The sequence below is a fragment of the Melozone crissalis genome, unplaced genomic scaffold, assembly GCF_028551555.1.
Source record: "Melozone crissalis strain CALT ecotype California unplaced genomic scaffold, PUWL_Pcris_2 ptg000287l_1, whole genome shotgun sequence".
Taxonomy (NCBI): Eukaryota; Metazoa; Chordata; class Aves; order Passeriformes; family Passerellidae; genus Melozone; species Melozone crissalis.
Genome location: NW_026536040.1, coordinates 252,259 through 275,157, shown reverse-complemented (window position 1 = coordinate 275,157; position 22,899 = coordinate 252,259). Strand labels below are relative to the sequence as shown.

Here is a 22,899-nt window from a genome sequence, read left to right as displayed (position 1 = left end):
ATTAGGTGGTCTCCTAACAGCCTTCTCCACTAAATTCCCAAATAGTTTGGTTGAGTTCAAGTGGGTATCACTCAAAAAGCCCAACGTGAGATTATTGTGCTGGGGAAGCATGAGCATATTTTGGAGAAATTTTATTTGCAGGTGCCATCTGCCCTTCTGAACAATTCAACACAAACTCAGGCGATGTTTTAGGATGAAGAAAGACACCTGCACTGGCTACACTGAACAGCAAAATGGTTTTTGGCATGCCTTGAAATATGTTGACCTGAAAAGTCTGAATTAAAATTGTACTCACATCCCTAATCTTAGCAATTTCTACTTCAGAAGTACTTGAATTTCAACGTGCTCCCAACGTAACTATTTGTTCAACTACAGTATTAAATCAAATCTATGTCTGGCTTGCTTTTCTGATCTTGTATACAATCTTGTATTAGACTGCTTTGTTTTCTGATTAATGTCCCTTTCTCTTTTACATGTGCTGATTTGCTCCTCCCGGATGACCTCAGTTTCCCAGGACCACATTATTTCTCTCAAGACCCAATTAAGATGGGTCCTTTAACATTATAAACCCTTTAGAAAGCCACTTTGCACAACACAGGTCTTGCAGGGTTTATGTTTAAGAGATTATATTGTCTGTTTTTTAAAATCTCAAAATGTCCCCTCAATATCTTCCTGAATGTTATAATTATTACATTGGATCTGTCATTATCTATATTTATTGGCTTGTTTACGACACTTTATGGAGCGCTTTCAAGATTAATTAGGCAAAGATTGAAAATACATATAGATACTATTTAAAACAGAATCAGGAAGTGCCATACTGGGCTAGACAGTAGATGCCAAAATTGGAACTGGGATATTCTGATGATGACAAACAATCATAAATACAAGAAACGTCACTTCTGCCAACAAAATGGAAATAATTATACAACATTTAGTGCAACACAAGAGCTTTTTCCCCCACCAAATATTTAAGCAGCTGACCGACTGCTTTCAAAAAGGTGACTTTCAGTTAGAGACTGGTTTTTTTTAATACACTCAAATCGGATTTCTCCTTTTCTGTGACCAAGATCTCTGCATCCAGCTCTGGGCTCCCAGCGCAGGAGGGACACAGACCTGCTGGAGTGAGTCCAGAGGAGGCCACAGAGATGCTGATTGGAACAGTTCAGCTTGGGAAAGAGATTTCAGGCTGATGCAATTGCAACCTTACTGCCTCAGTACCTGGAGGGAGCTTACAATAAAAGCTGGAGCGGGACTTTCTACAAGATCATGTGATGACAGGACAAGGGGATTCAAACTTAAATGAGGAGATCTGGATTAGACATAAGGAAGAAATTCTTTAATGTGGAGGGAGGTGAGACACTGGAACAGGCTGCCCAGAGGAGCTGGGGATGCCCCATTGCTGGAAGTATTCAAGGCCAGGCTGGATGGGAGTTTGAGTAACCTGGTCCAGGTGGGCTAGAACTTGATAATCTTTAAGGTCCCTTCCAATCCAAACCATCCTTTGATTCTAAGATTTTTATGTATTTTATTCCCACTGAATATGCCAGTATTTTATAGCTAACAATCTAGTAAGCTCTGAAAGGTTCCAGATAAAATCACAGATTCCCACCTGTATGCTTCCCAAGCTCTGCCAGAGTGTCCTGGTACATGCTCAGCAACTGATCACAGTGAGCAATTACACTTTTGCGCATGTTGTCCCAGTGAGGAGCAAGCTCTCCCAGGTCTTTAAGCTCCTGATTCCTGTACCAAAAAGCAAAAAGGGAAGGCGCTAATTAACTCATTAATCTATCAAGGTTCATCCAAATTAATCTAAAACAAGTTTGCTACAAAACATCAGAAAGATTTCTAATTGAAATAAAATCCGTTTTCGGACTGCTTGTGAGATCTGCTTTTCATCTCTCTTTTACAAGTAAACAATAAATTATGTCAGTAGATAATGCAGTAACTTTTGTGCTCAAAACTCATCTGGTATAAATGCAGTAACCTTCAAAATGAAATACCACTTCTTTCATGAAGGAAAGAAGGCTTCCAGGCTCCAGAGAGTTGTGCTCAGAGCAAGTAACTTTATCTCAAGAGATATTAAACAACATTGGAAAGAATATAAAGTTTCTTTTTCCTGCAAAACTTTCAGTATGGTTGTTTTGATGCACTACTCTTTGTATACTTTCATAAACATTTCATAAACACATATTTCTAGCAGTGTTTCTACAAATTCAGTTTAATCAACACATCAGCTCTCACCACATTTCTTCAGGATTCAAAACAAAATATACACAAAAAATCCCAACACCTGCTCCCTAAAATGTCATGTCCAGTGTTCATCAGGTCAAAAAAGTACTGCTGTGGTAACCAAACAGGTCACTGGAAATCCAAAAGGAAATCCTTTAGTAAATTATCAGTTTTCCTGTACACTCCTGAGAGCTGACCTGAGTGAAATAGAGATCATCTGAATTTCCTGCACAAACAAGCCTAGTATTTTGGGCTTTCTGTTTGGTTTTTCCTCTTGCAGAGGAAGTTTCTCCTGTATCTCTCCCAAAGCCATTTTGTGGGACCTGCTTTTAAGGAAAATAAAAGATCTTCAGTCAGTCTTCAAACATCTGGAATTTAACAGGAGAAAATGTTTGCAACACAACCAGTTTTCATTATTTTCCTTGGAGCATCAAGAAGAGTGTTCCACTGTAATTCTTGGAAGTCTCCAAAAAGTCTTCCAGAAGACAGTTCTTGCATACAGAAAAATTATGTAAGAAAAAGCAAAAATAGGGTAGAAGAGGTGGAAAGAGGGAGGAAAGGACCAGTGAGCTTGCAGCGCAGGAACACAGAGCTCACTTATGTGAGCAGCAGATCTGACCATTAGTCAAAAAAGCCTTAAAATGACTTCTTAAATGGAACAGCAACACACTGGTGGTGCTTTCCCCATCATTATTAGCTTTGCATTAGTGTGAGCAGTGCAGTCAGAACAAGCTCCATAGGCAGACCTCTGCTCCTGGTGTAGGTGACAATCAAAACCAGAGAGACTGCACTGGAAGCGGAATTAAAGCATTGCATTTGTACATGTTCTTGAAAATATCAACATGGAAACAAAGACACAACACATGGACTTGCTGACAGTCTATGTTAACGATATTATTACTTTCTGCCATTTAATTGCTCCTGAAGCTGAACCAATTAAACTTTCCTCCAGCAATACAAACTGGTAATGCTGTAGCATAAGAACAATCTGTCACGAAGGGATTTGAGAGGATAAACCAAACATTCTCAGGGACCATTTTCTTTGCCAGTTTTTAGCAGTATAACATGAGGTTCCCTTTCAATTAAAATCTTAGGGCTTCCTTCTCAGCAAAATGTGTAAAATTTGTCAGGATATGCAATTTTGTTTATGTGCAGCGATAATGTTTTGGCCCTTAATATTTATGGTGTCTGATTTAATAGTTTTAGCAACAATGTTTGGACCTGGCTGGCTTCCAAAACTTTACTACTCCTTCTGTATAGGAATAGAGTATTCTATCCAAGAACTACATCCCTGCCTCCATCTAAGCTCATGCCTGGAGCTGCTGGTCTCAAACTGAAGTTTGAGAGTTAACTCCACTGACATCAATAGCAATGGGAATATTAATTTTAATAGGTCTTCAAGAAATATCAAATCCTGTCCCCATTACTGGTGACAAGGTTGGTATTTGTTTCTCCTCAGAAACATGTACAAATCAATGAAGTAAAAATTCAGTCTTCAATATGTGGCAAAAAAAGACACATCAACAATGCTTAAAGTGAGAGTACAGCGCTATAGCAATCTAGAGCATACACAGCGTGGAAATTTTAAAGACTACGATTTCTGAATTTATTTGCATTTTAAACTCCAGCAAAATCAAAACCATTAGAAAACAGGATTATATGGCAGACACTTCCATAGAAAACAGTCTCATAGCCTCACTTTATATCTATTTCTTTTTCTAATGAAATTATAGAAGACAGAGCATTTAAATTGGATTTATGTCTCGTGGTCTTTTTACAGTTTATCACTGCTGTTGTTGACTCCATAAAATTCTGAGTTATGAATGAAAAAAGAGTTGTCTTTTCTATATCTAAACTCCATCAACAATACTCCACAGTACCAAGCTTTATTATTATTACATGAAAGGCCTTTTCTAAAAGTACACAGAGTGGAAAAACCATAGTATTTTCCATTTTTGAAAAAGTTTACAGTTCACACTAATACAATTGTTGAAATTTTTAATAATATTTTAATACTTTAATGTTAACTTATTTCATTGAATAACTTTAAAAATCCACTTCAACCAGTAACTGTGTCAAACAACAATTGTGCTATTAAAAAGCACATAAGCTGAAAATGCTGTATGAAGGCCAAGTAGCAATTTTTTATACATACAGCTTCAAAAATCTAATGATGTGTTTCCTAGTAAAGCAAACATGACAAATTCAAAACCTAGAAGACTAAGTGATTTTGGCCTCCGCTAAGCAAAATGAGCTTCTGAAATCTACTTTTGCAAAACATCAGTGCGCGAGGGCGTACACGGCCCTAAGTCCGGCTAGCTGAAGGGGTAAAGCGGCCGACGCCCCTGCGCATCTGAGGCCAGCCCCCCTTGGCGTCCTGGCCTCGGGCTGGGCTGGATTGCGGACTTGGGTTCGCGCTGGATGAGACGAGAGAGGAGGCGACCACTTGCTGGGGGTAAAACGTCGGTTTATTGAAGAGCCCACATGCAGCACAGGGCAAACCAACAGGTGGAAAAACCCACAGCAAAAATGGCCCCGAACACGGGGGGGAGACAGAGTTTTACAGGGAAGGGGTGGAGACGGGAGGGGAAGCCCAGCTAACCAATAGGGGAACATGTGGGGAGGTACATAAGAAAACTGACACAAGAACTTATCCAATAAGGAGGGGCCCTGGGACGCCAGCCAACTATGACCCCCAGAGAGAAGAATGTTCTCGAAAGCAGGGAGGAGTGGGGGGTGATTGACTGGGCCCAGGGAGGAGGAAAACTTTACTTATATGGTGGGATAAGGGAGGAGCAGTTATGTAACTTGAGAGACTGACAAATAAGGGGGACAGGGGTAACCGTGGTAACATAACTGCCAAAGACTCTGTGGCGGGAAAACTGGAGGGGGAAGAACCATCTTACAAAGAACAGGGAGAGAATAATACCTAAAATGGGGGAACAAAACAAGAAACTTAAAAACACACTACAACATCTCCCCGTTTCTTAATAAATAAAATAAAAAGAACGGGAAGTCCACAGAAACTTAAAATTCAGGATCTCGCGGCTGGTCCGGCCAGGCCTCGCTTTCTTCGAGCTGGAATCCGCCCGCCCCTGGGTGGTCGAAGGACGGTGCGGTCGCCCCTTCCTCATCTGTAGCTTCTTCGGCCTCCGAGGAGAGGTCTTCCAGCTCGATGGGCTTGTCCGACGGGACTGCGGCATGGTTGACAGATGCTGAGGTATCTCTGACCATTAGTCTCTGGACCAAACCGCGGATCAAAATAATGAAAACTAAAAGTACTAATTAACTCAGAACAACCTTGCAAACAGATTCTATTATGGAACCGGCCCACCCGCTGAGGCCCCAACCCTTGAAAATGTCCCCCAGCCAGTCAGAGGTTTCTTGCTTGACCTGATGGACAAGGTCTTGCAGCCTCTTGATGGAATGTCTGGCGTCCTCGGCTCGAGAGGATAGGTTCAGGCAGCAGAGGCCCTCAAACTCCTCACAGTGATGATGATGGAGCAGCAATAGAAAATCTATTGCTGCTCTGTTTTGGAGTGTCGCCTTCCTTGTTATTTCCTCGTCTGTGAGGAGGTCGTAGAGCGCGGCCGAAGTAAAATTTGCTTGTTTAGCCACCCAACACTCTAGACAGCCCAATTCACCTAGAGCCTTCGCCACCGATACCCAAGGCAACAAGATGGTAAAGGCGACGGATTTTGAGTGTGACCAATGAGTAATTTCATCATCACAATCCTCAATGAGATCCTTGAGATCTCTTTTAGGTCTAGCCAATTTAGATGTGATGTTTGTCTTCTTCCAATTGATAATTTGAGTGACGTTGGGGGTAAACAGTGTCAGCCGGCCAAAAGTGCACGGCCCTTCCGACCAGGCCAGAGGGGATGCCTGCCCACGCCCGGTCGCCACAATTAAAAACACGCCTCGGGGAAGGGAGTAAGGGGTCCGTCTGGTAGTGGTGGGGCCGAGGATCTTTAGGACAGCCTTACACCACTGCTTAGCTTGGTATTCTAACTTGGACTGTAGCACTACCTCATTACCCCTCTCGACGGGGGTGATTGTATAATCAAACTGAAAGCAAATTGATGCATTGGTCGAACCGAGGAAATGTAACTCTGTGGGCTCGGAGGGTGCAGGATCTAGCCTGCTCACTCCGTCTCTCCAGGCGTTGGAGGAATCACAACTGGGGAGGATAGTGAGGCTCTGGGCTAGGATAGCATTAAAGGCACTTTAGAAGGCAGGGAGAAACTCGCCTGGAGAGAAAGGGATCCCCACAAGGCGACATCGGGTCCTCTGCTGCGCCGGTGTCTAGGCATATACTGTCCTGTCCTAACGATTGAGCCAAGGCACGCCAGACGTTGACTTTCCGCTGGGGGATGACCCACGGCTCCGAAGGTGGCAAAAGGAGTCCGCAGGTCGTCATGATCGCCATTAGCAGGCTAGGGATGGGAGTCAGCGATGTTGAAACGGGGGCCATGGGGGAGATGTAACTGAGATAAGATAGTAAAAGTATGACGAATTCACAAAAATGGTTCTTCTCCAAACAACCAGTTTAAGTAAAACATACAGGGGGTAAGAGCTGGAGCAGGGGGTGAATGGGAGGAAACATGACATAGGAGGTCAAGGGGTGGAGGAGAAGCTGGAGCAGAGGGCTCTTCTGTAACTGGGGGAAGATCTGGAAAGAAAGACAAAGATTGATGGTGTGGTTTCCTCCGCCAACGCCAACAAGCTTGCCGGACTTGTGGTACTGCCTCCTTCTTAGTCCTCTGTTTCGGGACGAAGGGCCTGACCCACTTAGATGGAATCCACCTGGGGCCTGAGGGAGTGGACACGCAGGCATATCCCCTCCCCCAGGTCACCAGGTCAAAGGGGCCCTCCGTCCGCCAGGTCTCCGGATCTTTTACAAGAACCGGTGGCCTGGCTTTAGGCTGCAGCTGCTGGTGACTGCCAAAGTGCCGGACCACTGGAGGATTTTGGCTGTCAAAAGAGCAATTTAGAAAGTTAAGCGTGTACAATGCCCTTGACAGCCGGACGTGGGGGGTCTCCACCTTCATCGCCGGTTGTTGCCGGGATAAGATCTTCTTAAAGCTCTGGTGGGCCCTCTCCACCATGGCTTGGCCTGTTGGGGAATAGGGGATGCCAGTCATATGGACTACTCCCCATTGCTGCAGGAAGCTCTGCAGCTCCTTGGAGGTATACGCAGGGCCATTATCTGTTTTTAGGGCCCTAGGGATGCCCAAGACAGCGAATGCCTGAAGCAGATGCTTCTGCACATCCGCTGCCTTTTCACCTGTGTGGGCAGAAGCATAGATAGCCCCAGAGAAGGTATCAACTGAGACATGGACGTAACACAATCGACCAAAAGATGGGACATGCGTCACGTCCATCTGCCACACTTCGCAGCTCGCCAAACCTCGGGGATTGGCCCCTGAGGCCACAGTAGGCATCTGATCTTGTTGGCATTGGGGACATGTGGCCACTATTGCCTTGGCCTGATCCTGTGTCAGACTGAACTGCCGGACCAGGCCAGGCGCATTCTGATGGAAAAGTTGGTGACTGATCTTAGCCTGGCCGAACACGTCTGGGAGAGGGGCCTGCGTAACAGCAGCCGCGGCCAGAGAGTCGGCACAACGGTTGCCTTCCGCAATAAACCCGGGCAGAGCAGTATGTGATCTCACATGCATAACATAAAAAGGGTGCTCGCGGTGGGAGACTAGCTCGACGAGCCTGTTAAGCAACTCAAATAATCTTTTGCTGGTGACCTCTTGAAGAACCGCAGACTCAGCTTGAGACACTATACCTGCGACATATGCAGAATCTGTAACCAAATTAGAAGGCCCAGGGAACCTCTGGAATGCCCTGACGACTGCGTCCAACTCAGCAACTTGTGGAGAGCCCTCCACAACAACAACATCAGTCTCCCACTGCTGAGTCTGAGAATCTTTCGAAGTCATTACTGACTTGTGGGATGCTCCAGACGCGTCTGTGAAAACTGTCAAGGCATCCAGCAGCTTCCTGCTCTGAACCTTTTTCAGCGATAATTTAAACTCCGAATTGAATAATTTGTGGGCCGGCCGATCTACTGCGATGCGCCCGGTGTAGCTGTCGAGTGCAAACTGAAGATATTCATTAGTTTGCAGCAGTTCTTCAAAGGTCTTTAATTTGAGTTGTCCTGATTCTAATTTAATTGGGATATGTATGCATGCGAAATCACACCCCGCCAGCTCCCTGATCCTCGATCTTGCTTTGAGGATCAGTTCGGCTACCAACTCCTGTGGCCGTGTCATTCTTTTGGACCGATGGTGGCTGAGAAACACCCACTCTATAATTAAGAGGGGGTCACCCAGCCCCTGGTCCTTTACACTGGTGTCCCACTGGTGTATCACGCCATGGAGATGTGGCAATTTTCTCAGTATAATAAATTTGAAGGGCAGGCCCGGATGGTAACGGTGGGCCTGCCTGGCCAAAATAACTTTCTGTATCTTCTCCAAAGCCACCCCTGCCTCTGGGGTGAGAGCCCTAGGGGAACTCAGCCCCTCTCCCCCTTTCAACAAATTGAAAAGGGGGGCTAGGTCTTCAGTTGAAATGCCTAGCCAGGGTCTCACCCAATTTAAAGACCCACACAGCTGATGGACATCCGCTAGGGTCTGGACTTTTGTCCTAATAGCCAATTTCTGTGGAACAATGGTCCGCTTTGTGATTTCGAGGCCCAGGTATTTCCAAGGTGGCATCCGCTGAATTTTGTCCTGCTGGAGCTCGAACCCTGCAGCAACCAACGCATTGGTTGTCAGGTCAAGCGCATGGGCAAGCAGACTGTGGTCGGGTGCACACACGAGGATGTCGTCCATGTAATGGTGAATGATGACGGCATCCCCGAGGGCTGTACGTATGGGTGACAGCAGCAAAGCGACATACCATTGGCAGATCACAGGGCTGTTCTTTAGGCCTTGCGGAAGCATTCGCCAATGATAGCGCTTGGCTGGGGACTCACGATTGATGGATGGAACCGTGAACGCAAAGCGCGGGGCATCGTCTGGGTGCAGGGGAATCTGGAAAAAACCATCTTTTATATCTATAACTGCCAAATTCCAGTTTTGGGGGAGCATTGCTGGGGAAGGCATCCCTGGCTGAAGAGGACCCATGTCCATTATTTGTTCGTTAATTTGGCGGAGGTCGATCAGGAGCCGCCACTTGTCCTTATTAGGCTTCTTAATGACAAACACTGGGGAGTTCCAAGGTGACATTGTCTCCACCAGGTGGCCTTTCAGTAACTGCTCCTGAATGAGCTCATTGAGCGCTTTTAATTTTTGCTTGTTGAGTGGCCACTGCAAGACCTGTACTGGTTTATCTGACAGCCAATTCAGCTTCCAGGTCTGGCGCTCCTCAGTGGCCACTGCCCGAAAAACCTGGGGAGCCTTTGGGAGGTCAATTCTGGCTCCCCACTGGGCTAGTAGGTCCCTTCCCCAGAGAGGCTCGGTATAATCTAAAACGAACGGGCGTATAGAGGCCAATTGCCCATCGGGCCCCTTAATTTGCACAATGCTCTTGGATTGATTGGCCAATTGAAGGCCCCCAACACCTGAGATTGTGCCCGCAGCGCTTTGCAAGTCCCAATGTGACGGCCACTCCCGAGAGGGAATGATCGTCACATCCGCACCTGTGTCCAAAAGACCCCTCACGATCTTTCTGTCCCCTCCCAACGAGAGCTGACAAGTCAGGCGGGGCTTCTCCCTCCCCACCAGCTGTGCCCAGGCTACTGTCGGAGGCGATGTCTTCTCCACGGAGTTCTTCCAATTATCTTTATCTGGAACCGGAATAGCCTGGGCAATGATCTGTCCCTTAGGGAGGAAGAGTGGGGGTCAGACACAGTACAGCCCTACCGCGAAACGGTCCCGGTCGGTAGTTACTAGACCAGGGACGATGTGAATGTCTCGCGGTGTGTGCTTTGTGTCCCCGACGACTGTCCACCTGCAACGTCCAAGTTTCCTCCAGCGACCCGGGTGTTGCAGGTCGACAGACACCAGCTGGATGTCACTACTAGGGAGATAGAAGTCCCTAGTTAGCTGCAGCCTGTAGGGACAGAGGACATGGTGTCAAGCGCAGGTGTAGGCTGAATACCACAGGTATGTGTCAAGTCTGGTACTAAGTAAGACAAATCCGGCAGTGTGTACGGCAGCTCTCTGTCGTCTCCTCCCTCCCCGCTTGTTGTTAAGTGGCCTGCCGCATTTTTGTCTTCGCGCAGGGAGGGGCTGCGCTCCAGGCCTAGTTTTTTGTGCCCTTACTCTCCTCCTTTTCCCGCTTCCTTCTATACTCCAAATAATCTAATCGCATCTGGCATTGAGGCATCCAATGCCCTGTCTTGCCACAGAGGTGGCAGGGGTGGGTGGCTGTTGATCTTCTGCCGGACCCGGGTGTTGGGGGCCCGGCAACGGGGGCAGCTTCTATATCAAAGAAGTCCGGTTCGGGGTCCTCCGCAAAAGCCACTGAGGCTCTTTTAGGCCGCGATGGTAAGGATACCTGGCCTACCACGGCCTCTATCATGGCCTCCACCGTGGGCCGGGGACTTCGAGGGAGCCTCCTGATGGCCTTCCGACACTCTAGGTTGGCGTTGCTATACGCCATCCTCCAGAGCATCTTCTCCCTGTCGTCGTCCCCGGTCGCCTGCGCCTCCACGTATCTGTAGAGGCGCTCGATAAAAACCATGTAAGGCTCTTGCGGCCCCTGCCGGACTTCATCGTCCTCCCATTGGGAGGTCATCACCTCTAGCTTATAAAAGGCCCGCTCTGCTGCCTTAGCGGTCTCTACAAGCTGAGACGAGAACAAGGCCTTTGCTTGAGCTATCCCCTCTGCCCACTGTCCCTCGCCTAAAAGATATTCTTGGGAAATTGCCAAACCGGCCGCGTCATGAGACACTGAAGGATTCCCCCAAAGAATCGGGAGAACCTCCACTATCTCCCTCCTCCATTCCCCCACCCAGACCCTAAACTCCATGGGTCTTGTTAAACTAGAGAAAAGGGCCCTCAGGTCCGCCGGCACCAGATCTCCCTGTGCAAGGGCATTCCGGAGCATACCCCAGAAGTATTCAGACCCGCGGGAGTAGTCCTTCTGCGCCTTGCACAGTTTCTTAATCCGGGCCTGTGCTAAAGGCACCCACTGGGCCTGAGAGCTCCCCTCCCCGCTGAGGTGGTACGTAACCGGAGCGGCTTCCAATAAAGGCGCCTGCCCCGGCTTCCAGTCATCCATCCCCCCCCACCCCGAACACAAGGCGTGAGAACCGGAAGGGGGAGCGTGGGAACCGGAGTTGGAGGAGGTTGAGGCGGAGTCTGGCAATGGGGCAGGGCGAGGGAGTGGGCGCGGCACACCGCCCCTCTCCGCCCCCTGGGTGGAGTTCGGAGGCGGAGCAGAGTATGAAGGTGGAGCAGGGGAGGAGTAAACAGGGGGCTGAACTGGGGGAGGAACCTGGGGAGGAGCCGACGGAGGATCGGAGGGCGGAGAAATGGAAGGAGCAGAGGAAAGAGATGGGGGAGGGACAACCGAAAAAGAGGTTCGGTCCAGGGGAAGGAAAGGGTTAGCATTAGGGAGGAAAGGGTTAGGAGCAGAAGAAAGAGCCCTGGCGGGAGCGGCCGCGTGGCCGCCGCCATCTCGGGCACCAAGGGACCCCTTTTGAGGGTCGTCGCAAAACCGAACAACTTTGGGGTTTGGAACCGGGGACTTGGGGACCGGGTTGGAGGGTAAGGGAAGAGAAGGAGCCTGGCCAGGGCTCCTCGAAGGGGGAGGCCGAGCCGGTCGAGGGGGAGCAGGGGCAGGATGGACACCCTGCCTCTGGTCGGCCCTCAAAATCCCCCTCGAGGGCTCATGCCTACGGGACGAGGGAAAGGTTTGGGGGACAAGGGCAACTGAACGAGGAGAACGAGGGGACAAACCAGAAACCGCGGGACATTTCTTAGGCTCCACAGGCACGCCGAGTGTCGCATGAACTCTGCGCGCGCAATACGCCACGGTGGCTAGTTTTGTCTCCCCGGAATTTATGGCCTCTTCTAATTTTGCCACAACGGCTGCCCAAAACCGCGGCTCTTTTACGCGTTCCGGGGAGACCTCGGGAAACCTAGAAAATACCCACTTAACTAAACATTTTAACTCCTGCTTGCGGGCTTTCTGACCACCCCCAAGCAACAAACCCTTCACAACATAATAAACCTCCTTCTGGGATTTTCCCATTGCGCCTTTCTAGAGCAGAAACTGCTACCGCTAGAAAGGGGGAAAATCCTCTGATGACGCAACCGCACGCCCGGGAAACAACGAGAACTTAAACAATGAGCCGCCTGCCGCCGGCCCCTGCCCCCCCCACTGCCCCAAAGTCTGGGTAAACAGCCGGAGGGAAAAAGAGATTGGGTGATGGGTGCGGCCCCACGTCTGGGGAAATCCGGCACCCAAAGGGAAGAGAAAACAAAAACGGCGCGGGGACGAGGAAAAACCTCAAGGAGAGAAGGCGGGGGGGTAGGTCCCCAACGCAGGGCATATACCCCTAGGGAAAGTTAAAAAGGCAGAGGGGAAGCCGGAGAGTCCCCAGGACGGGGCCCGAACTCACCAATCCTGCTGCGGCGACAAAGAAAAAACCAGGCGAAGGTCACTCGTCTCGGGGAGTCGTCCTCTGAGGGTGCGAGGAGTCCCGACTCCCTTCCGCCGGGGAGCGCTGCTTCTAAAACGAAGCCTGCTACTACCCGGGGTAGTCTGGCGTCCAGAGGGTAAGTAAATCCCAACTCCGCAGGGTCCAGTCCGTGGTCAAAAGTCCACTTCGTCGGCCCCAACGTTGGACGGCAAACTGCGCGAGGGCGTACACGGCCCTAAGTCCGGCTAGCTGAAGGGGTAAAGCGGCCGACGCCCCTGCGCATCTGAGGCCAGCCCCCCTTGGCATCCTGGCCTCGGGCTGGGCTGGATTGCGGACTTGGGTTCGCGCTGGACGAGACGAGAGAGGAGGCGACCACTTGCTGGGGGTAAAACGTCGGTTTATTGAAGAGCCCACATGCAGCACAGGGCAACCAACAGGTGGAAAAACCCACAGCAAAATGGCCCCGAACACGGGGGGAGACAGAGTTTTACAGGGAAGGGGTGGAGACGGGAGGGGAAGCCCAGCTAACCAATAGGGGAACATGTGGGGAGGTACATAAGAAAACTGACACAAGAACTTATCCAATAAACATAGAACAAAGGAGGGGCCCTGGGACGCCAGCCAACTATGACCCCCAGAGAGAAGAATGTTCTCGAAAGCAGGGAGGAGTGGGGGGTGATTGACTGGGCCCAGGGAGGAGGAAAACTTTACTTATATGGTGGGATAAGGGAGGAGCAGTTATGTAACTTGGGAGATTGACAAATAAGGGGGGCAGGGGTAACCGTGGTAACATAACTGCCAAAGACTCTGTGGCGGGAAAACTGGAGGGGGAAGAACCATCTTACAAAGAACAGGGAGAGAATAATACCTAAAATGGGGGAACAAAACAAGAAACTTAAAAACACACTACAACACATCAGAAGCAAAGAGCTTAGCAGGATTCAAAACAAGAGGGGACATTTCTGCAGATTATATTTGCAAAACTTCTGTAATATTGTAACAGCTTAAAAATTCTGAATATTTATCAAACAGCAGCTTTGGAGTAAATATAAACTATAGCTTTGGGATATGACTCAATCATTCATACATAATGGAAGTTTAGAAGCTTCTAAGGAAAGGAGCACAGGAATTATTCTTCCTAACAAAGTTCACTTTAAAATGTATGGATAACCACTTCAATTTTTTTTTTTTTTTTAAAGAACAGAATCAGATAAAATTACTCTCATTTTTCTTTGCTACAAGATATGCTTCTGTGATATATAGGCAATAAACTCCAGACAAACAATATAACATTCCCTCCAGAAATAAAATACTCATAGCTTTTTCACTCTGTTGTTTCCAAACCAGGCAAATAATTATTACGGAGGAGTCAATAAGAAAAAAAAAAGAAAAAAAAGAAAAAAAAAAAGGCATGTTTTTCTTTCTCTACTAATAATCTCATTTTAGACTCTCTTGAAAACAGTTGCAATTTTTGTCTCCTTACAGAATTTCCCAAAATTATTTCAAGTTTTGGTGAGCCTGACCCGACAGGCAACTAAAAACTTCAATGTGAGTTGTGCTTACCTTTGCATGCCCTGAACAGTTGTTTAGAAACAGAAAAAGAGAAAACAAAGCAGAAAAAAGAGACAAAAGAAACCCCACCAGAACCCCATGAGCAAACTACCCACCCCAAAAATGGCAACAAATACATTTAAAATTATTTTAAAGCCTCTTTTCCTATGCATGTGAGGAGAATAGACTGGGATTTGCAAAGCCATGATACGATTTTATATGGTTCCTAAGAGATGAAAACTTTAAGTTCCTTTTAAATTTCTATCCACTACACTTTTTATTATACAAAAGTGTAGACAATTATAAGCTAAATTTAACTTGTTTCTCCCTTCCTACTTTAAGATCATTTTGCTTCCATTCCTGCTTTAAATTCTTTCCCTTAAAGTTAAAATAAAGTCAAATACTGTTAGAAGTTACAAATTTCAAAGCATCATGTCAATAAATGAAAGGGTTTGGTTAACAATGAACACTGAAGTTTTATCAAGAGACAATCAATCTCAAGATGGCGAGAAAAGGGAATTTAAACTACAATTTTTAATGAATACTGAATAGCATTAACACTTACTGGCACATTTTTATAGATAATTGCTTCAGGCCTGACTATATTGAAGCCACAATAAAAAAAATGAAACAGGCTGAGTATGATAAGTGGCTTCTGAGACAGAAATATTTATCCTTTTATACTAACAGAGGGGAAAAGACACAGAGAAGAATACTTGAGCCCACACCGAATATAGCAGCATCCTCCTCACACGTTCTACTAGACTACAAGTGTAAGGACTCCACAAGAACACACATCTCCACAATTGCTTTTCTTGAAAAAGAAAGGCCAGACAAAGCAGAAGCTCCAACTCACACTCTTATATGATGGTAGATGACACAGATGCTCCTGTTCCCACCATCTGCTGGTATTCTACATAGTGTTGCTCATTTTGGTTAGTCTTATCTCCTCCTCCAGACTGCATCAATCACTTGGTCTCTTTCTTTCACACCCACACTTTCAACTAGGCTTGAACAGCTCAACCACACCGGCAGTCAGGAAAATCAGAGGCACTTATCTCAATCTTTGTGCCACTGTTACTTCTGTTTCTTTTTCAAATCTTTATTTTGGTGAAGAGAAAACCCCACCATGGTGAATTCTTACTAGGAGTTTGTCCAGGGAGGTGAATTCTATAATATGATACAACAACAAGGGCTATTACTTGTATTATGCCTTTGGAGAGAATAATGCAGAAGTAGTAAAAGTGGTTCAAGTAATCCTCTAACATTTAAAAGGCACTTACCCATGAGGCAAATGAAAATATGGGAAGTGCATGAACTGTGAGACTCAGTATAATCTATTTTTATTGCTTACTGCAAAAACCTTGCCCATAAGTATTCTCAAACAAGATGAGGCCATAAATGCCTAAACACAGTACTAAATGAATAAAATAAACTATTATAACAATTCATAGGAATTTTATAACCCATCATCACCATGCATAAGGATGTATCAGTCCAGTGACTTTATTAAAATCAAGATTCCAGCCTCCCACATGCTGTTCTATTGGCATATAAACATCACAGGGAAGCAACAGATGGGGTAAATAAAAAAAGGAAAAGAAGCTTGGTACTGCAGAACAAACAGCCACAACAGGTTGTTTTGGGATGTGACACAACAGGAAGGAATTGCCTCAAAGCGCACAGGATGGCTTTGGAATGCAGCACTGGGTCCCAGCATCACTCTTACACATGAGACCAGCTGCCCATCTATGTGTTAAGTAACTTGCATGAGGAAGGAGGCAATATCTTCTACATCATCCATTATCGCTGGAAGAAGAAGGAGGCACTGTCTTCAGGGTAGCCCTGGGTTACTTAAAAAGATGTTTCCCCAAATTTTATCAGCACAGCTTACAAGGGTTCAAGGACAGGCTCCATTTTAATCACTGCAATGGCAAATTGGACATTCAAAGGCTTTTGGGACACCTGTGTTCTCTATTCTCCTTTTTCTCCAGGTCATACACATTGTTATGATTCTCAGATATCTCTCTGGGTTATGAGGCCAAACGTTAGGGTTTCAAACAAACATTACTTTGGAATCCTTTTCTTATGCCAACTAATTTAGATTAGCTAAAGGAATGTCCATTTTATCCTCATTGCTCCTTTATTCACTATAAACTTGTCATTTTTCATGGCATAATGTTTGTCTATGTTATTAACTCTACCCAGACACATAGCCAAACACAGCACAATGTTGCTCAGCCCCCTGTCATTTTCTGATCCTTTATAAAATGCTAATGTTCCAGAATATTTAAATTGTTAATCAAACGGTGGTGCTAACAGGTTTAAAGCCATGACTGCACTTTAGCACAGTTCATTGCTCAGAACTTATGAGGTCACTGGAGTCCTATTGAGCAATCAATTCTGTTCAGTTACAGCTGTAAATTCTTAGCAGCTATAAAAGTGCCCATTTCATACTACAAATAAATATATTTTAGCTCCTCGTCTGCATGATTCAAAGTCAGAAAAATATAATTTATATTGCTGCCTCTTCCTTACCTTCTCATGTCCTCCTTTATGTGCAGATTTATTAGTTCTTTAGGAACGTGGAAGGAGAGGGTGGTCTCAGCCATCTGCTCCCGGATCCGCATCCACTTGTTGTCAGAAGTAGGGAATCTATACAACTTACAAACAGGGTTTCTCAACACTGCAAAGAGCAAAAATAATATCATTGCTTTCATGTGCTTATATGAGTCCAAACATTTATGACAATAACCTGCATAATTATTATATTATTTCCCCCTAGCTTACAAAATTAATTTTAGTATCATTAAAATTCCACTAAAAACATTTAATATCTATTTCATTTTTATACCAGCATGTGGAGGGCAAAGTATTACTAGTACATCAATAAATCGCATTTTACCAGCAGAGTAGCTAACTTTTGAATTTAGGTCTTCAAAGTAGTGAGAATGTCAATCAGACTCTCTTTTCTTGCATTTCAGCTGGAGTTAGGAAAACCAGAGAGCACAAATGAACAATGAACTCAGTACAGCCACCACCACAGCTTGCCAGCACCACTCACAATTCCAATAAATTGCACAGGACTCAGGGTTCAGCTGCATCTTCCCCTGGACATGCACACACAAATCATTAATGCAAATTGGAGGTGTGCTTCTGCATTAAAGGAAACTTGAACATATTAGAGTTACCTGGAACTTTGATGGGGTCAAGACACTGCCACTACATAGAAATAAATATAACAGCCCTGTCGATATGTTACACACACAGTTTTCAGATCACTATTGCAATGTGACATAAGAACATCACTTGACTTGGAATGAGTGACAGCTACTAACAGTGACAGCTACTAACAGACATTTCACAGACACCATTAATGTTTATGTAGTCTGATTTATAGAGAATTAAAAATAAAAGGTACCCAAACTGCCTTGTCTATCTAAGCAATCAGGATTTTTAACAAATATCCTTTAGGAAAGGCCTAAAAGAAGACCAGAGATTTAAATACACTGATAATAAACCCACTGCTTGCAACCCGAAGAAAGGAGCAATGTTTAAGTGGTCGCACTGCTCTATATTCCCATCACTCCACTGAGATGTCTTTCATCAGCAATCTTGGATGAAAAACTGTTGTTGGATTATGCCCTTTTCTGATCCAGAGATGGAGCAACCGAGTCTTAAAAAACTTTTATTCTATTTTCAATCTCTTGGGAAGGGTGAGACAATACAGATGTTATAATTTACGCCTTTACAATCAGAAGCCAACTATTTCTTAATTACAGTACATTATAAGCACTTCTTGCCATTTTATTGTCATTTTATGAGCCTTTTTAGAGTAATTTTGCCTTTAGTTCTTAGTGATTTTACTTTCAAAAACTAAATTTTCACTCAGTATTGTGAAATAAGCGAAAGAGATGCTTAATTTCTCTGACATATTAAAAAGAGCAATTTTTCTTTACTATCAATACCCAAAATATCTCAATGTTCAAACCTCAGGAAACTAAGGGCTAATTCAAGGGCTAATTCAAGTCTGGCCTTAAACAGAAAACTGCCAAACCAGATGATAATTTTGAGTTGGTACTGTTTTTTCTGTTGTGCCCCCCGATCAGCATATTACCTGGACATTTTAAATGATGATGCCCCTGACACAAAAGATTCTTTATTTTACCTTTTTATATCTACTTCCTAAGGAGTTTATCAAGGGATTTTTTCCAAGAGCAGCCCTTAAATTCACACTCAGAATCGACTACACTGAAAAATGCACATTAATCTGTGAGAACCTAATGCAAATATGTATCTGAAAAATCTCTTTCCTCCCATCTCCCCAATGTTGCCACCATCACAAAGTAAAACAAAGCCCAGAAAACCCATCACAACTGCACCAAGGGACAAAGAACACTAAAAATATGGATTCAAAGTTGTGACTTTTATTGTGGCTAGAATTATTAAACTCCTCTCCAGGTACTGGCTTCATCTTCAGGTCTTTGATTCAGGTCTGAATTTTCAGATGGGGATAATCTCAAGTGTGTTGTAAGTTTTTTAAATGGTCAAATCCATGGGTTTAAGAAGAAAATTTCATTTACAAAGTCAAAAAAAGCCTGGGCATTTTTCCCAAATAATCCCAATATGCAGTATTGCTAAAGCTTAAGATTTAAGGCCAATAAAAGCTGCATAAGTACTTGATGTTTTTTCCCTATAAACAGAACTACTGAAGGCATGCAACTCCATAAAAATCTCAGAAGTATCTTCCCCTCCAACTGCAACAATAATTAATTTCTACCTGTAACAAGTTGTCTAGAACCAAATTCTAGAGGGCATGTACAATAAGAAGGGTGAGACTAGAATTGGTTTTCATAAAAAGTAGTGATTAAAATGAGTGGAAGTTTCATAAAGATAATCCTTGCTGTACTCAGACAGTGATCATGAGAGGCATTGAAGAAAACCCAAAATCCACATGAACTGCAGTGGTTAAAAAAGAGAAAACTCTGTTTTAAAAGCTTTTCTCCACAGCATCAAGCCTGAAAGCCAATGCCATATATTTACCCATGAATATTTTTGGACATTGTCATTTTTAATATGAAGAACCTCTGTGCTTTTTATTCCATGCAATATCCTTCACATTGCTTCCCCTGAAAGTACAATAAAAATAATAAAAGATTGAATACTCTGGTTTTATTTTCATTCCCTATTGAACACAGATCAAAGCATATCTTTGCCATATATTAATTTGCTAACAGTGTTCCTATTTATATCTTTCTTTGTAGCATAGGAATATGATGTGTATTACCTCAGGAATAATAATTAAAGCTTTCCTAATTTTGCTTAATTTCAATTACTTTTCTTATCTTTCTTTTTTAATTTAGAATGCAATTTGTTTACATGTAAACAACTGGCAAACTCTCCAGCATTATAAATAAGTAACTGAATTTTGAGACGTAAATTCAGTCTCTGGAGGTATAGAAGCAATAGTGATAAGGCTCTGAAACACACTGCTTATTCCCACTCGCTCAACAAGCATCTCATAACTCACTGGAGGGCTGAGAGTTCCCTATCCTAGGATTTAAATTTCACAAGAATGCCAGCATGCTTCTATGCCTACAAGCTTAAGGATTCACAGAGGCAGCTTTTTTTTTCAGTTTCATCATTTTGAAGGCCTGATAAACAACAAGAAAATACCAGAAAGCTTTACAGCAGCATACACGTGAACTAAATATGAATGTATATGGAAAACATACTGTTCTGGGGGCAGTTCTGTATGAGCACAGCATGTCAGCAGGAAAGTGGAGGTGATGCTGCACGAGAAGAGAAAGTCACAAATACAGGAAACAGACTGAAGACTAATTATTTATCTGAGAAAAACTTCCTGTGAGTGCAAACTCTTCCCAATAGCCTGCATGCTGTCATTTCTTGCATATGCACCTCTTTCCCCTCAATTCTTTAAAAAAAGCCTGACAACCCAAAAAATGACAAAAAAAAAAAAAAAAAAAAAAGCTCTTCAAGGTGTGTTTGACTTTATAACTTTATAAACCCGAGTAGTGTTGGGTGGGCTTTGGTTTTATATTGTGTTTGTATATGACAATAACAAATGTGAAAACGCTGCCTAGATACACTGTAGAATCACATGGAAATATTCTTGACAAATTGATCGAGACTTCAATATTCCTAAAACTGACATCTACCTTGGAAGTTCCAACAAAACATATTCACAACCTACAGCATTTTCCTATACAAAAGAAGTCAACAAAAAACCCCAATCAGACCTATACAAGGGAGGCAACAAACAGAAAACAATCTGTTGTGAATCAGCATCGTTCTCTGGCAGAAATGTCATTTCTTCAAGTCTCACTAATCTGGATGACATACAGAATCACAACCAAAGAACTGCACTGGGCTAGATGAAATCCTTCACCTGGCCTCTGTATCTTGTGCCCAAGAAAAGCCATAAATACACACCTGGAGACACAGGATACCCTCCATGCCTCCAGCTATTTCCAGTTCAGGAATTTCTGGAGCCGGATGTAGCTCCGGCACATTCAGAAATTCTCAATTAACATCTTTCTCACTTTGAATTGATGAAAATAAATGGTATTTCTCTAGAACATATTTTTTCTGATTCTGATCTAATCTCAACAACTCACAGAAAAAAAATGCAATATTCACACACATATGGAAGAACTTAATTTTTGGCAGTTTTTAGGGCTTCCTTCAGACTGCAAAGCAGATTCAGAAAGTCTGCCCTATCAGAGAAATCAGATTAAAAAGTTTCAAGAAAGATTTTAAAAAGTTGTAAAAGTTTGGTAACATTCCTCCTCAACGGTATGTAGCAAACACAGAATTCTTGACAGTGCTGTGGTTTTAGATGACCCATATAACTTATTTGTGACATTGTTATTGCCGAGTAATGGAGATTCATAAACTCGGGCTAATAAAGGTTTTATGGCACAGCACATCAGCATGTAATACTCCTCAGATAATGAAAGAAAAACAGATCTAGTTTAACACCATGCACTCAAGCCCAAGCTGGCCTAGAATTGAGAATGCCTTGCCAACAGCTCCCTTCATTCTAGGACAGACAGTTTCCAGATCAATCTGAAACTGCCACTTCACCAGTTATGAATGAGAGAGATTGATTGTCCTGGGTATTCACTTACAAATAATGCAGAATTATTTTACAGAATGCCGTGCAATGACACAACAGAAACTAATGATGGTAATTCCATGCCCATGGAAGTCACTGACAGTGATTTTTAGTCACTGAAAATCACTGAACAGTAAAGATGCAGGAGATGGAGATTTCAGCACTGCTTCAGAAAGCGCAATTGACACACACTTATTCAAACTTCTCCGTGAAATGATAATGCCAAACATGTATAAAACACTAAAATATTGAACTTGAACATCTGTGCAGCATTTGAAGAGACATTGATGAGCTCTGCCACGAATCTGTGTGATTTCTACAGGACCAGAGGTGGAGTTGCAAGAGCTGTCTCTTACAGATATTGGAATTCTTACCTGCATTTAAGGAAGGCAGGTTGTCCTTCCCACTTATGCCCTCAGTGGCTGTACACTCACGAACCAATGCACACTGCAAAAAAATACAATACAGATGTGACACATTCAGGGGGTCTGAGATAAATCCATGGCAGTTTATAAAAGGTAGGCTGAAAACCATGAGTGATAATAATACAAACTTCCAAAGTCTTACTTAGAATTTACATTTTTCTTTATATTTCTGTTCCAAGATACTGAAACACAATCAGAATTATAGCCAAGAAAATGAAAAAAATATGATCAGCTGTTCCATAACAAAACAGAAATGCTTCCTACCAGTATTATGGCAGAAATGTTGAGAGATAGTAATAGTTTAGCTTAATACGTTTTACTATAAAAATAAGGCACTTTAGTTTAAAACCATTTTTGACAAGTTCCATACTTTCGAAGAGGTTTCTTTAGACAAAGCAGTTTTCACATGCACAGTGCAAGAAAACCCTTCATTAATTTTTAAACAAGGGAAAAGCAGGAAGCACAAAAAAGTCCTTAAAATGTGCTCAGATTTTGTGATTCACCAGTTCAAAACTTATTTATTTTTTATTAATTCAATGACTCACCATTCTCACAATTGCATCCTCACTATCAACATATAATCCAAGACTGTGTTGCCACTGATTTGTACAAACCAAGGACTCCTTTAAAGACCATACATTGGTCATGAGTCTGGTCTCTCTTTACAAGTATTAGAAACCCCTAGAAAGCTGCTATTAAAGCCTTCTGTGTCCCCCAGGCCCAACAGAGCTCAGTAACTACATCTCCAATAACTGCAAGGAGTCTCATTCCACATTCTGCAGTGGAAGAAAAGCCAAATAAAAGAGAAGGCTGAAAAAAACAGCTCATGTTGCCTATATTGTGCAAGTTTTACGGGTCAAAGTCAGGAAGATTTCACAGCATTTGTTGCTTTTTTGGAACTGGTCACACTCATCTAAGGCATTGAAGTTCTCTGAGATAAGCAGTGA

At 43.9% G+C, this 22,899-nt stretch overlaps 1 protein-coding gene across 1 annotated transcript in view; it reads right to left on the bottom strand.

Moving 5' to 3' along the window:
* LOC128949766 (inositol polyphosphate 4-phosphatase type II-like) overlaps positions 1-22,899 on the bottom strand; it is a 198,326-nt gene that overhangs the window by 64,979 nt on the left and 110,448 nt on the right. The window contains exons 6-8 of the mRNA XM_054294622.1: positions 21,902-21,974; positions 16,928-17,075; positions 1,613-1,743 (exon numbers count right to left, since the gene is read on the bottom strand). Coding sequence (XP_054150597.1) covers positions 1,613-1,743; positions 16,928-17,075; positions 21,902-21,974 — 352 coding nt within the window. The remainder of the gene's footprint in view (positions 1-1,612; positions 1,744-16,927; positions 17,076-21,901; positions 21,975-22,899) is intronic.